The sequence below is a fragment of the Megachile rotundata genome, chromosome 2 (genome assembly GCF_050947335.1).
Source record: "Megachile rotundata isolate GNS110a chromosome 2, iyMegRotu1, whole genome shotgun sequence".
In the NCBI taxonomy this organism is placed as follows: Eukaryota; Metazoa; Arthropoda; class Insecta; order Hymenoptera; family Megachilidae; genus Megachile; species Megachile rotundata.
In genome coordinates this window covers 10,563,012-10,579,428 of record NC_134984.1, presented here as the reverse complement: position 1 = coordinate 10,579,428, position 16,417 = coordinate 10,563,012, and the positions used below count along the sequence as shown (strand labels likewise).

General features: G+C 32.3%; 1 protein-coding gene across 2 annotated transcripts in view; it reads right to left on the bottom strand.

The window, feature by feature from the left end:
• The window catches only part of LOC100874859 (uncharacterized), a 28,001-nt gene extending 15,131 nt beyond the window's left edge, over nt 1-12,870 (bottom strand). Inside the window, exons 1-4 of one of the 2 annotated variants that reach the window (XM_076540784.1) lie at nt 12,721-12,870; nt 10,804-10,890; nt 9,082-9,210; nt 8,010-8,242 (exon numbers count right to left, since the gene is read on the bottom strand). In XM_076540784.1, the coding sequence (XP_076396899.1) occupies nt 8,010-8,242; nt 9,082-9,210; nt 10,804-10,890; nt 12,721-12,777 (506 nt within the window). In that variant the 5' untranslated portion in view covers nt 12,778-12,870. Of the gene's footprint in view, nt 1-8,009; nt 8,243-9,081; nt 9,211-10,700; nt 10,766-10,803; nt 10,891-12,720 lie in introns of those variants that run through there. The other variant, XM_003705640.2, reaches the window with a different exon arrangement.
• Between the last annotated feature and the right edge of the window lie 3,547 nt (nt 12,871-16,417).

Sequence of the window (16,417 nt, the reverse complement as noted above, 5' to 3'; positions counted from 1 at the left end):
AATTTTCATATTCCTGAATCTCCAAACCCTCGAATTATTCAAATTATATTTATATAAATTACACGTCATATATAAATACACACCCCTTGTACTCAGCCCAGTATGCTGAATACTAGTCGCAACCTATGCTTGCGACTACCTCATACATATGTTAAACTCCATATATTCCGAGTTCAAAAATATAATAATTTGTAAAAATCTCAAAAACTAATAATCTCCTTCAAACACCCCTAACGAACAAAATGACCTATAACATCTACCAAAATTCCAAAAAAGCGTCAAAAATCAACCTAACATCCCCTCTAAAATTTCACCCTTTATATTTCCCGAACTTCGCATTTCTTTACAAATTTTCCAGTTCAACACGAAAGATTCTTTTCCATCGCCAGAATGTTGCATATAAAACCGGCATCTACCCATACAACCGTTGCTGCAGAGAAAGAAATGGTAGACTCAAGTACAAATGATAAAGAAAACAAAGCAGCAACAGCAAACAGACGGAGAACATAAAGAGAAAGAGCAAAGACAAGAAGGGGGAACTGTTCGTTCCTATTAAGCAATTACAAAGCTGTCGCGAGGGACGCATCGATCGAACGTTTCAACCCTTTGCGACAGAGTTGGCCGGAAGTTAAAGACAGCCTCTGCCAGTCCTTTGTCTCGACTAAACCGAGTGAAACGAAGCACAACATCTTTATGAGCTACTATGCCACAACCTACGGTCCCGTTGGAACGGAATTGCATTTCTGACCGTGTTGACTAAACAAAGAGACCGTTATTGGACACGCTACCCCTTGCTTGAGGATTAGACTCTTGGGACATCCTTGTGGCTTCGGTGCGATCACGATGCACACACATTCATCCACCCACGTGCATGGACACGTCCATCTACACACGCGGATATAGCCATCCATACACACGGACACATATATGCACACACATGGACACATCTATCCACATAGACGGTCACATCTATCCACATAGACGGACTCATCCATCCACACATTCACTCACTAACGTACAGCCGGTGCATACTATACATATCGTTAAGAGTTGTGTCTTCAATTCACGCCACATCTCCCAAAATCTGTTGAGACATGAAAATTCATCTCATGCCTGAAACTGGTTTCCTCTGTCGAAGAGGAACTGTGGATGAGAGGTTTGGGAGATGAGAGTATAATCGAAGAATAGTTAACTAACTTGAATAATCTTACTGAATGTCTGAATGAGTGTATTTTTGCGTTTCGAAAAGGTTCAGGAAGGTTACACGTATAAATGGCTAGCTTTTATCGATTAGGGGTTTTTGGGATTGGAAGTCCGATGTGAGGGTGATCGGCAAACTCAGGTTTTTGTATAGTACCCAGATGCATTTTTGTTTCCGAAAAAGTGCTATGAGGGTTGACACTAGAATGCCAGGAATCTTTTACTGATTGTGATAGGGGTTGGGCTGTGTGGAGTTGATAGTCGAATCTGAGGATGATTGGCTAACTCATATTTCATGAAGGAAATCTATTACTCAAGAAATCCTGATTGTTTCTCATTCGGCTAGAGTTTAGAGTCACAATGTGATCATAATTCCACATTTTCTTAATAGTTCCAATTTGGAAGTTAGCCTTGTATCTCAGGAACCAGACATACATATGTTCAGCATGATACTTTCAACGTGAGCCTTTAAGGATGAAAATCAATAAAATAAACTAAACTAATATTTGACACATGAATCACTTTAAAAATCGAGAACCGAACAAAGAGCAGATTTTGCGTATCTTCTTTAATTCACAAGTGCATTCGATTGCTTCTGACAAAGTAATACATAGAATTCAGAAACAGTAACATTAAATACAGTCATTAACCCCTTGCCCTATGATCTATTTGTCAGGAACTAATCACACCTGCAATATTAAAACAGACAAAAAAATTTTAAATATTACGTCAATCTGACATAATACAATCGTTGACTATGAAAATTATTTATAAAATTGTACGACTACGAAAATCAGACTTGAACTCCAATTTTACTCGAATCAACATGTTAATTTGATCACGAAGTACGAATGCGTCATAAGTCAGACTCGTCAAAGTAGAAACAGGAGGTTAACTTTTCTGCTACTAATATTCTGCTGCTAAACTTCTTTTTACAATACCGAATTATAAGAACTTTGTAACACAGTATGGCTTTATAAGACGTGGTTTAGCTTCCTATGGTAAACCGTCTTCCGGATCAAACGAATAACTGCCCTACGGGCATAAAGTTGTCCAGCTTCGCTCTAGAGCGATGTACAGAATCGATTTTCCTCCGATAAGATTCTTATGTAAAATTATCCTACGCGTTCGTTCATGGAACGTGTTACGAAATTAGATTATTCAAGCTTCCCGCAAACACGTCTCGAGAAGGATTACTTTGTCACTAGGAACTTTATCCCCTTTAACCAGATTCACCTTCCGCTCGTGTCGATGGTTATAGACTTTATTCTGTTAAACTTTACAGAAACTATTTTCACTTTGGAATTGCTGTTAATTAGATCTGCGATAAAAAACGGTGGCGTGCTGCAGTATTAATTGGATTATATTATTATTAAATTATGAATGAAATGGAAAATTGTCTAATAGGATTCGGTAATATCAGAGTACCATAAAAGTGCATTTATGGTATGAAGTTTACAAATAATAATTTACAGATATGAATTTTTTAAATTTATATTGTGTAAAATTGACGAATAATAATTTTTTAAATTTATATTGTGTTAAATTGACGAATAATAATTTTTTAAATTTACATTATGTAAAATTCAGAAATAATAATTTTTTAAATTTATGTTGTGTTAAATTCACAAATAATAATTTTTTTAATTTACATTGTGTAAAATTCAGAAACAATAATTTTTCAAATTTACATTGTGTAAAATTCACAAATAATAATTTTTTAAACTTATCATAAAAGTGTATTATAAATTTCATGATAAATTTATAAAATTATTGTACTTTGTAAATTTTATAATAATAAGTTACAAGTTTTAAAATAAATTTATAAAATTTTTATATATTTTATATGAAATGGTACGCTATTTTAGAAATGCTATTTATTATGATTTATTTACTATATATAAAATTTGTTATTAATGTCTGAAATTATGTTTCAAAATGTATTATAATTTAATTTATTATAAAACTTAATAGAATTTATTGTTAGAGTTCATTATAAAATTTATTAGAATTTAGATTGATTTTTATTAATATTTTAGACTAACATTTTTTCAAATATTGTTAATAACTTTGCAACAAACAACGAGCGACGATTAAGTTATAAGAAAAAGTTACTCAGGACAATAATCTCCACAACATATATCAAGGTCATTGAATCGGGTCAATACCAATCATATTAAATTCCAGAAACGTGAAAAATGGAACAATCAACAGAACGTAAAATCAAATTTGTGAACTTGATAGCAAATACACAGTATACAACGAAATTTATACGGGCGCATCGAAATCTGATGTAGGAGAATACCCGCAGCAACGGACAATAGCATAACTAAACAATGCCTTCCTAAACAAACATCCATCTTCTCTGCTGACACGCATGCAATTCTTGAAGCTCTAAGTACATCTGCAACCACCATTTCCAAAATCACATTATTTACACGGGTGAGCATTGACAAAACAACATTAAACTCGGCCAAGAACAGATATGACGTGATATACAGGAAACATAACACAGATTTCATTAAAGTTAAAAAGAAACCGTCCTTTGAAGAAAAGGAAGTTTGTCAAGAAATAAACAACGGGTAAAATAATTGAATGAGAAATATGTGACCGACTTCGAAATACATTAGAAGATAAGAAATATTTTTATTTTTTTATTTATGGTCACATAAATCGAATAGCTGTTGAAATAACAAAGATGGCTGAAATATAATACAAATCGAACGAAATTTAATATCGACAGAATTACATGTATTAATAGTTAATTAAAGAATAGCTTATTAAAGGGAGAAAGATGTTACTTGATAAAATACGTAATGATAATATAAATGAGACTTATAAATACGACAGACACTATAATAAACACAAATGCAATATGGGTACCAATATGGCTGCCTACTTATTTGTAGCATAGAGAGATTCCAGTAGCAACAAATATAAATTCATTTAATTGTTTCTTTAAAAACTTGTCAACTTCTACTTAAAAGTGATAGAAAATAAAATAAGTGTAAAATTAGTATAAAATAAGTATAAAATAAGTATATAAGTATAAATAAGTACATAATATGTAGAAAATAAAAAATTTATAATGACTGATGTTTTTAAACCTTGTCCGATAATCTCACTTTTTCTTCAAATATTCATAAATTCTCTTCTTGAGAAGACGATGACAACTTCTCTCATCCCGGTTTATTGTAAATTCTCGGTGGTAGGTCGACATTACAATAATCCCGGTAACACTGTATCACGGCGGAAGCAGCGACGACGCCTCCATCAAACAAGACCATAACTCAAATCCCACACCAAGCTCTTATTACCCATCGTAAAAATAAAATATAAAAAGTGAATCGAACGAAATATGAACAGAAATGAAGAAAAAAGGAAAATTCACGGGGATATTATAGGATTGTTATCAAATGATATCAGAGAGTTACTTGGGCAGAGATAAAAAGGAGGTCCTTAGGGCGGACCCCATAAATCGCTGTTATCGTGCCAGATATGGGGATATATTAATTTATTAACTGGGGTTGCTTAAGTATCTACGTTATCGGGTTACTAAATTTCTATATTTTTGAGTCGAATTATTAAATTTTCAGAGCTTCATATTTTTTAAATTTCAAAATTCCAAATTTCTAACTTCCAAAATTCCGGGATTCCAAAACTCCGAGATTCCAAAATTCCAAAATCCCACAATTTCAAAATTCGAAAGTTCCAAAGTTTCAAAGCTCCAAGATTCCAATTTCCAAATTTCCAAATTCCAAAATTCCAAAATTCCAAAATTCCAAAATTCCAATTTCCAAATTTCGAAATTCGAAAGCTCAAAAATTCAAAGATTTCAAAATTCCAAAATTCCAAAATTCCAATTTCCAAATTCCAAAATTCTAATTCCAAATTTTGAAATTCCAAAATTCCAAAATTCCAAAATTCCAAAATTCCAAAATTCCAAAATTCCAAAATCCCAAAATTCCAGAATTCCAAAATTCCGAAATTCCATAATTCCAAAGTCCCAAAATCCCACAATTCCAAAATTCCAATTACCAAATTTCCAAATTTCCTAATTCCAAAATTCCAAAATTCTAAATTTTGAAATTCCAGAGTTTCAAAATTCCAAAATTCCAAAATACCAAATTTCAAAATTCGAAAGTTCCAAAGCTCCAATGCTCCAAAATTCTAATTTCCAAATTTCCAAATTCCAAAATTCCAAAATACCAAATTTCAAAATTCGAAAGCTCAAAAATTCAAAGATTTCAAAATTCCAAAATTCCAAAATTCCAAAATTCCAAAATTCCAATTTCCAAATTCCAAAATTCTAATTCCAAATTTTGAAATTCCAAAATTCCAAAATTCCAAAATTCCAAAATTCCAAAATCCCAAAATTCCAGAATTCCAAAATTCCGAAATTCCATAATTCCAAAGTCCCAAAATTCCAAAATTCCAAAATTCCAAAATTGCATTCCACATAATCAAAATAATCATATCATAATAACCCCATAACCTCAATTTCAACAATAACCATCTCAAAATGATATGCTTTAAACCGAAAAACTGCCTATAAATTAAAAAGAGATGTCCATCATCGTTCAATAACGTAATCAATGATTTGCCAATTTATGGCTGTAATACAAGAACGAACCAAATTATACAGTGACCTCTATCGTACACGTCTAAATCGAAAACCGAGTTCTTTGAAGGAAGAGCTTGCTCTTTGTCCTGGGAATCCTGTAAAGCCGCAATTCCGTGTTACAGAGGTTGAAACTCCGTGGGTTTTCGAGAAAGCTGAGGATTTAATTTCCATCAAAGGCGTTCGGATTAATTCCATTCAGCGTTATCGATGGATTGGTGTCTGTCGGACGTGTGCATACACGTTTCTCAACCGTGTAAACAAAATTCTGTTAACTTTGGAGAATGCATAGAATGCTTTCACTTTGTTGTTTCAGCACTGATGCTTTCGGTTTGTACCGAGGAAAAATTTAAACTTCGATCAAAGTAGTTGGGTGGAGAATGAAATGTTTGTCGATTATAATTGCGGTTCTGGTGAAGTATTTTTAATGGGAACGAGATAGATGTTTGGAAGAAGAATGGAAAATTTTTTAAATGTAAAAATAGCGATATTTTTCTTTCTATATTTTTTTAACTTGTGATACTAGTTTTTAATAGTGTTAATATTTTCAAATATTTGCATTTTTATACTTTGGCAATTCCGAAGTATGAAAATTTGTCAATGCAAAAGTTTGGTAATTTGTAATTTTAGAAAATCAGAAATTTGGTGATTTAGTGATTTAACTATTTGAAATGTTGCAAATTTTGAAATTAGAATTTTATACAATTATTTTCAGAAATGAAAATAACCTTTCATTTCCTAAATATGCTATTTAAAAACACAGTCATTAAATGACTGTAATGAAAATTGCAATAATCAAAATTGTCTTCCATTTCCTAAATATAGATTTGAGCATACATGTAAATCTACCTCTATCTTTGTTAGAACGTTCTGCAACTTTCATATGTAATTCGCACGTACTCTCATATGACCTTCCTAAAATGACACCTACTCTTTCCTGATCTTCGACATTTTTATCGCTTTACCTAGCACGTATCAACTATAACCTGTTCAATCTTCCTCAAAACCGTAAATTTCCGGCGTTATAAACGTGTAACCATAATGTCACGCGATTCGAACCGTGGAGCCGAAAATCTCCAAGGAAGCAGAAATACTGTGAAAATGTCAGAGCGGTGAAATATCAAAAGCTATACTATAATGAATCCCCGGTGAACACTTTCAGCGTGACATATCCGCAAATTAGAATAATAGCGACAATAACGACTGTGTCACACAATTCATACTATTTCACTCATTCTTGATATATTTTCATTTTTCCGACATTGATGGAGGGAAACAATTTCTAATTTTTTATTGGTTTAGTGAATATTCGAGTGGAGATGGAAATACAAATGATGTATGAAGTGGTTTTCCTCAAAGTGACCTAAGCAAGTGAACAACCAAGCAATAGGTCGACATGTATAGAAAACTCTACTGTTAAGGTTAAGGGTTCATCAGATGCGACAAATCAACAAAAATACTCATTAGAGTGTAATAACTTGTATAGTCTTATTGCTGCTGCGGATAAAGAATTGATTTGAAACGAAAAGCTGTTAAATTATTGTACAGGGTGTCTCACAACTAGTGTAGATCCCTGCAATGGGAGGGACCAAGCAGGGACCAATCAGAGCGCATGGAGTACGCTTGCGCAGACGCGAAAGCGACAGCTTCGAGCATGGCGGCTGAGCGGATGTAATCCTCGCGCTCTGATTGGTCCGCGTTTTTTCTTAATAATTCAATAACGAAGCTTCAAATCTCATTTTTGCAAAGGGAAATCTGATTCAGAATCGCGTCGACTACTCCCTATTTCATGGACCTACACTAGTTGTGAGACAACCTGTATAACTAGAAAGTGAGATCTAATTCTCTCGTTGTGATATGCATTCTACGACCTAACAGTCTCTGCCAGGGTTATACCATTCATAATAATTATTAGCTTGAAAAGTATATAATTATTAATATAAGCTTGAAATAATATTTATTAATATAAGCTTGAGATAACAATTATTATCATAAGCTTGAAATAATAATTATTAATACAAGCTTCAAATAACAATTATTAATTTAATCTTGAAATAATAATTATTAATATAAGCTTGAGACTACAATTATTAATATCAGCTTGAAATAATAATTACAACTATAAACTTAAAAAAATAAAAAATTTTAAAGCAACCGTCTTAGGTAATTCGACATCTACGGTACTCACTCTTCACCAGCAGCCAGCTCCCTATTCTTTTGTGCGATTTCCTGGGTCATCTGAGCGACGTTCAATCGCAGATTCTCGATCACTTCCTGCGCATTCTGTTCACGCGTGTGAGCAGCATCGGCTCGTTTTACCGTGTTCACTACCTCGATCTTCAACCTCTCGATCTCCTGGTTGTTACTCGCGATCGTTCGCGTCAACTCGTTGATTTTCTGCTCGTTGCTGGCAACCTCCTCCTGAAAATTACGACCCCTTGATTCGATTCGATTAACTTCGTCTTATATGTGAAGATGTTAGATCCTTCAACTTCACTACTGTAGCATTTGACATTATTTGATTTAATTTCAAATCCTTATCAATTTTTTAGTTGCGTCACTGAGAACTACAATGTTAACACTAAAACTACTAAACCGGTCAAATGACCGCTCCACAAGTTTCTTATTATAAAGTCCACATTTTGTTAAAGTACATTTCTTACAATCAGCATTGATTTTCAAGATAAAGAATAGATGTGTGTACTAATTTATGTTTCGTCGTTTGTTTATTTATTTTTTAACTTCATTTTTAATTTCAAATTAAGTACACATTATATGTCGGTAGGTTTAGTGTTAAAGCAGCTAATGAAAATTAAAATGTGAAGCAAATTTTGTATTCAGAGATCCTTGATTATGCAAATTGTAATTAGAATTGAAATTATTTATAAAAAGAAATGTTTCAAAGCATAAACTTTCAAAACGACCTAAAACAGTATACTCTAATTATATTGCCACAGAGCAGTAGCAGCAAAGTTTCTAAAATATTGCAACATTCTGAATTGACCACCATATTCTTTTTAGTCGTACATTTCCTGTATTTCTTATATTTTCTTGTATACACGAATGTTAAAAGAAAACACCACTCATAAAGGTCTGAAAGTCCAAAACTGGCAATATAACAAGCATCTGCTATAAACAAGAACATAAAAATAATTATAACGAAACAACATTCAATAGCAAAATGAAAATCCGAGATATAAATAAAAGATTCTAAAGACAGAACATGAATAGAGTATACGTTAATTATGCGTTAATTATACCTCCAATAAATGATACTTCTCCGTCAGTTCTTTTTCCGTTATGTGTGCATTGTAGAGAGATTCAAAGAGTCTTGTGTATTCGTTCCTGAAAGGAGCCAGCGCCTCGACGCTTTTCATTTCCTTCAGCACCTAAAGAATAAAATAACTTATATAATTTCAGTGCAACAAGATATTGATAATTAATAAACGAGAGTAGAGAAATGACAACTTATTCATTAGCTGTTCAATTGACTACAATTTTTTTGTGAAGATGATTTTGCGAGTTTTGGGTCAGGTTTTGTCGATTAAGTATTGGTTGAAATTAATTTAGTAATGTAAACCGATTTATTTAAGTTGAAATTAATTTATTAATATAAACTGATTTATTTAAATTGAAACTAATTTATTAATATAACCTGATTAATTTAAATTGAAACTAACTTATTTAAGTTGAAATTAATTTATTAATATAAACTGATTTATTTAAGTTGAAACTAATTTATTAATAAATAAGTGAATTATATGTTGTTATTCGCTGATATAATTTTACGTATATTTTAATTTTAATTAGCATATATTTAATAATTATGTTCAATGAAATTAAATAAAATAATAGCTTTATTTTTCTGAATGTAGTATTTTATAATAGTAGACTATACTGTCGGAATTTGATAATTTATTTAAAATGATTTTTTTAGGAAAACTAGACAAATTTTGAAATTTAGAGAATTTCAAGGACTTTTGGAACTTGAAATTACAGTGATTTTAAGTGATTGAAGTGATTTTACAAATTTTTAAGTACTCTAATACGAAATTTGAGAATTTTCAAATTTTATAATTTAAAATATTCAATTCTTCAAAACTTTAATTTCCAAGTTTTATAATTCAAATTATTCAATTCTCCAAAACCTTAATTTAAAAGTTTTCTAATTCAAAATATTCAATTCTTGACAACCTTAATTTCCAAGTTTTTCAATTGGAAATTTCCAACTTTCCAAGACCCCAAATTTTATAATTTTCATTTGGCAAGAAAGCAGATTTTCTAATTCAAAGCTTTTAATTTTCCAGAAATTTTGAATTTCCAAATTTTTATATAATCACATTGCTACAGTTTCAAATCCTTACATCCCTAAAGTACTACATTCCCAAATCCCTACATCCCCAAATTCTTAAAATCCCCAAGTTCTTAAATTTCCACTTCCTCAAATTTCCACATCCCCAAATTCCCACATCCCCAAATTTCCACATCCCCAAATTCCCACATCCTCAAATTCCCACATCCCCAAATTTCCACATCCCCAAATTCCTGTGCCCCAAAATTCCTAAATCTCTCAATCCCTATATCTTCAAATTCCTAAATCTTCAAATCTCTAAATGTCCAAATCTCTACATCCCCAAATTCCTATATCCCCAAATCCCTACCTCTTCAATTCCCCACGTATCCAAATCCCTACATCCCAAATTCCTAAATCTCCCAATCCCCATATCCCCAACTACCTTCATTCTAAAATCCTCAAATATCCACACACTCACATTCTAAAATTCTCAAAATCCCTCAAACAAAATGCTTTCTTCCTCCTCTTTTTCCCAAAAACAGACCCACTACAAACAAAGCAGTAAATACAACAAAATTCAACTACCTCTCTTATTGTTAGACTACATCCAAGGATACTGTCTACAGTTACTGGTGTAATATCGTCGCTCCCCGTCGCTACACAAGAATAAAAAGGTATTTGTCCTCACCTTCGAGTAGTCCTTTTCAAGATTACAAAACGTGCTACTGGCCGAACTACCCTCCGACGGTGACTCGCTGTCCTCGCTGCCCTCGTCCTGAAACGTTTCATTCGAACAAGCTGACAGGACACATCCATCTTTTCGTTCCTTACTTTTTCACGATCATCGTCACCTAGCCGCGCCACTAACCGTCGGTCTATCCGATACTAATCGCGTCTCGGACCCGATAACGCACGGGTCCGCCCAAAATTTACGACCGATTTCTTTTTATTTGCGACACTTTACGACACTCGAGAATAAATCCTCACTGAGACACGTCGATTACGAGCTACGTTTTCCAAGATACTCGGCAACCCTCTATCAACCATTTTTATGTTTTAAGTGGATTTTTATTATTTAGGGATATTGCTTTTTTTTGTTGTTCGTCGCTGATGATCGTCTACTACTTTATTACTCTAATATTCTGGGAGATTAACGCTTTGTGAGCTATTCTGTGGTCTTTTTGGGGGTTGTTTAATGTGAGTGGAAATTGAAAGTTTAGTGTTTGATGCGCTCAGTGGAGATTGGTGAAAAAATAGAAGGTTTGGAAATTTTGTTAACACTAGATTGCCTAAGGCAGTCATTTTGACTGCTTTTCAATTTCAATTAGAAAAACAATTGTGTATAGAATGACACAGCTTCTTAGAATTTTGTGACTTTTTGTACAACATATAAATGCGTTTATTAATAATTGGAGTTACCTCCCCCCTCCTTCATTTCCGGTATATATATATGTGTTATACCTATATTGCCCCAAAGCAGTCAAAATGAATCAAAGTTTCAGTCTTTCTAGTGTTAAGAATAATTGTGAATCGATTTGGCAGTGACTATTTGATTCAAATAGAAGGTTTGGAAATATTGTTAAGAATAATTGTGAATCGATTTGATAGTAACAATTTGATTCAAAATTGATAGAGTCGTTTCTTTTAGAAATGATTTAAGTCCATTTTTGGTAAGAAGACACATATTATTCACTTAATAATTTCTATTATTTTTATATGAATAATAAATTTAACTTTCTTAGATACACTTCAAGATAGTGATACGTTATACACGGTATTTTTTTAATTTCATTCAAACGCAAACTTTTGAATATCTCGATTTAAACATGAATACACTTAGGCTACTTTTAAAATAAATATCTTAATTATTACTTCAAAAGTTTTAGAGTTTCAAAGTTTGTTTTATTCGTGGATTCAATTTTCCCGCCAATAAAATTGTATTTAATTTTGTGATGTTTGTTACTTTGAAAATATCTCTACTATAATATATTCGATAATAATTTGATACAAAAGAGCAGGAAAATTTTGAAGTTATTAATTGTTTTGACAATTCACGTGACCTTCTAACAATTCAAATTCAAATTCTCACATAACTCAACTTAACCTTTGACGACTGAAAAATTACCTTTTGAGTGACATTAAAACTATTACTATTTTTCATATATATTTTTTATAAATATTATAAATATAAATTTACTTAAATATTATAAATGTATTAATATAAATTAATTTTTTGCTTTTAAAGTGTTTTCTTTCCCCTTTCATGATTTCTCAAATAATAATGCAATTCTTGTTAAAACCATAATCAAATAAAAATAGAAAAATGATAAATATAATAATAATAATAATTATTGTCCACTCAATAATAAAATAATGATTATTTTTCACTAAACATTTAACAACCCTCGTGCCAATGTTACATAAAAATTGATCAATATAAAAAATTTCAAAATTACATAAAAGTAGTAGACGAATGAAGGTGAAGAACAATATCATCGAGAAAGTTTTAAATATTTTTTGTAATCTTTTGTTGAAAGATTTCTTACCGCAGATAGTCGCGCGGTTAGGTTATAGATGCATGAAATAGTTCAATTTTAATAACAACATCGGCTTGCTCTCCTGATGCATCGTTCTGCTTTTCCTTCCTCTCGTTATCCGTCATTTTTACTGAATTTTCGAACAATTCTTAACGAGACACGGTAAATAAAAATTAATTAACATAAATCAAAAAGTGACCTTCGTCGGAGGTCGAATACAAAGACTGATTGAAAGTTCAGGTTGCTGCTGTGATGATTCATTTGTTTTTAATTTACTGTGTTCTTAGAATTATAAAAATATTATTATTATTATTATGTTTGGTTTGATCTAGATGACTGTAATGGATATCTGTAATTGTAATTTAAAAAGATGTATTTATAGTATGCATTATGGTTGCATTTAAGCTGAGAATTTGGTAATATGTAAATTTTTTAGTTTCTAAATTTCTAAATTATTTAATTTCTGAATTTCTGAATTTGTCAGTATCTCAATTTCTCAATTTCTCAATTTAATTCCTAATTAAATAAATTCCTAATTCCCAAATTCCTAAATTCCTAAATTCCTTAATTCCTTAATTCCCGAATTCCTAAATTCCTAAATTCTTAAATTCCTAAATTCCTAAATTCCTAAATTCCTGCAATCCTAAATTCCTAAATTCCTAAATTCCTACATTCCTAAATTCCTAAATTCCTAAAATCCTAAATTCCTAAATTCCTAAACTCCTAAATTCCTAAATTCCTAAATTCCCGAATTTCTAAATTCCTAAATTCCTTAATTCCTAAATTCCTAAATTTCTAAATTTCCAAATTCTCAAATTCCTAAATTCCCAAATTCCTAAATTCCTAAATTCCTAAATTCCCAAATTCCCAAATTCCTAAATTCCTAAATTCCTAAATTCCTAAATTCCTAAATTCCTAAATTCCTAAATTCCTAAATTCCTAAATTCCTAAATTCCTAAATTCCTAAATTCCCGAATTCCTAAATTCCTAAATTCCTTAATTCCTAAATTCCAAAATTTCTAAATTTCCAAATTCTCAAATTCCTAAATTCCTAAATTCCTAAATTCCTAAATTCCTAAATTCCTAAATTCCTAAATTCCTAAATTCCTAAATTCCTAAATTCCTAAATTCCTATATTCCGAAATTCCTAAATTCCTAAATTCCTAAATTCCTAAATTCCTAAATTCCTAAATTCCTAAATTCCTAAATTCCTAAATTTCCAAAATCCAAATCTTCTAAAACACTAATTCGCAATTTCCTCATCTTACATAAACTTCACTAAATCTTTCTTTAAACAATTCTTATTAAATGAAATATAACTTTTAACAAAAAATGTACTTACGTCCAACCCAGCGTTCATCTCCATATCCATCATGGTGTCAGATGTGGTTGATTAAAACAAAGCTCTTACAAATTTTAATAACAAGACTTTCATATAATTACATATACTTCGTAAAAATAACTCTACATGAATAAACGTAAATTAAAATTAAATAGACACAGTAATACTTATATCAAAATCTAATCCTGTTACTCAATTTCCGAAAGTACCCCACAATAATATATTAACATAAATCGAAATGTATTTAAGCACTACTAGATAACATAGAAAAAATGTTGTATTGCAGAATGTGATGTGCACTACAGAAACCACTTTCAGTATCGCGATTTCCCTTGTTGACTCGTATCCATGGAGGCGTCTTTTGAAGGGATGCTAATTCCTCAACAGGCTTTAAGAAATCAATTTTCATAATGTTATCTAATGATCCGAATGCAAAAATTGTTATATTCTGGTCAATTATTCAACTCAATTAATCGCTGGTTGAATCAACTATGTATCATCCTATATTCTTTCGATCACTGGAAGGTAATATTGATTTCTGTAGAAGACACACGTGGTGTGTGACTGACTGAATCGAATGAGACACACCAGTTGCGTCATTAATTGAATCGACGAGATGTCATAAATGATCATAATATCATTTATTAAAAAAGTGAAATAATTAATATTTAAAGTAGAGTCATTCAATTAAGAACGTTAGATTTAAGCTTCACATTAATATCAACCGTTCTCACAGATATTTTCCTTTAGAAAAAGCAAGCTTGTTTGCAAAATTTGGGCAGCATCGGAACATAAGAGTATTCCAAAGTTTCACTGAAAATTAGTGGTTTAGTAAATTCAAACCATTCCGAAGCTAATTACTCTTGCTCCCTGATGTAATTTCATGCATATTGAAGTTAATTAAACTAATAAAATCAGTGTTAATTGAATTTTTTTTTAAACTGAACATGTGGCGCCATCTCTCCAGCGAACAGGGTGAACTACGCTCAGCGCGAACAGGCCTTTCGGTAGTTCGCGTGCCCTACCGCTAGATGGCGCCACATGCGTCGTTTGCATTGAAATTGTCTTCCTATATTTTAATAAATAATAAATTAATAACTTTGCAAAGTAACTGTTTATATTGGACTTGATTCTTAAATTGAATTTAACGCCTGCTTTCGAATTAAGGTTTGATTACAGAATAAATAGCGAACGATTCTGTTTTTAAAATAAAATTGAAGATGATCAAACGACATTTGCTCACAAATACAAATAGATTTCTTCTTGAATGATGACTTTGATAACAGAACTCATCTTGACCGACGACTCTGATGATCACTATGTAGTATAGGAATTACTGAAAATGATACGCACATAAATACATCAAGAAAAAAGGAAATAATCTTTTAAAAAAAAGTCCACAAATGCCGTTAACAGCGCCATCTAACAATAAACTGCTGAAAAATGATGAACCCGAGTAAAGTACCGACAGTGTTTATTCTCTCGGTAACTCTTGATTACACTTCAACAGTAATATACCATCAGCGAAGTTTCTACTGTAGTTCCACGCATTATGGCTAGATGGCGCTGTGTCGGGCGCGATTTTAGAAATTCCACCGACCGATTTTGGGAATTTGTATCAGGAAAACATAAGATGTGAGGAGGTATCCCTCGTGCCACTTCCTGGAATTTTAGTAACGTCAAATTCCAAGAATTCCCGGGCGCGATTTTTGAAATTCCACCGACCGATTTTGGGAATTTGTATCAGGAGAACATAAGTTGTGAGGAGGTATCCTTCGTGCCACTTCCTGGAATTTTTGTGACGTCAAATTCCAAGAATTCCCGGGCGCGATTTTTGCAATTCCACCGACCGATTTTGGGAATTTGTATCAGGAGAACATAAGTTGTGAGGAGGTATCCTCCGTGCCACTTCCTGGAATTTTGGTGACGTCAAATTCCAAGAATTCCCGGGCGCGATTTTTGCAATTCCACCGACCGATTTTGGGAATTTGTATCAGGAGAACATAAGTTGTGAGGAGGTATCCTCCGTGCCACTTCCTGGAATTTTGGTGACGTCAAATTCCAGGAATTCCTGGGTGCGATTATAGAAATTCCACCGACCGATTTTGGGAATTTGTATCAGGAGAACATAAGTTGTGAGGAGGTATCCTCCGTGCCACTTCCTGGAATTTTGGTGACGTCAAATTCCAGGAATTCCTGGGTGCGATTATAGAAATTCCACCGACCGATTTTGGGAATTTGTATCAGGAGAACATAAGTTGTGAGGAGGTATCCTCCGTGCCACTTCCTGGAATTTTGGTGACGTCAAATTCCAAGAATTCCCGGGCGCGATTTTTGCAATTCCACCGACCGATTTTGGGAATTTGTATCAGGAGAACATAAGATGTGAGGAGGTATCCCTCGTGCCACTTCTTGGAATTTTA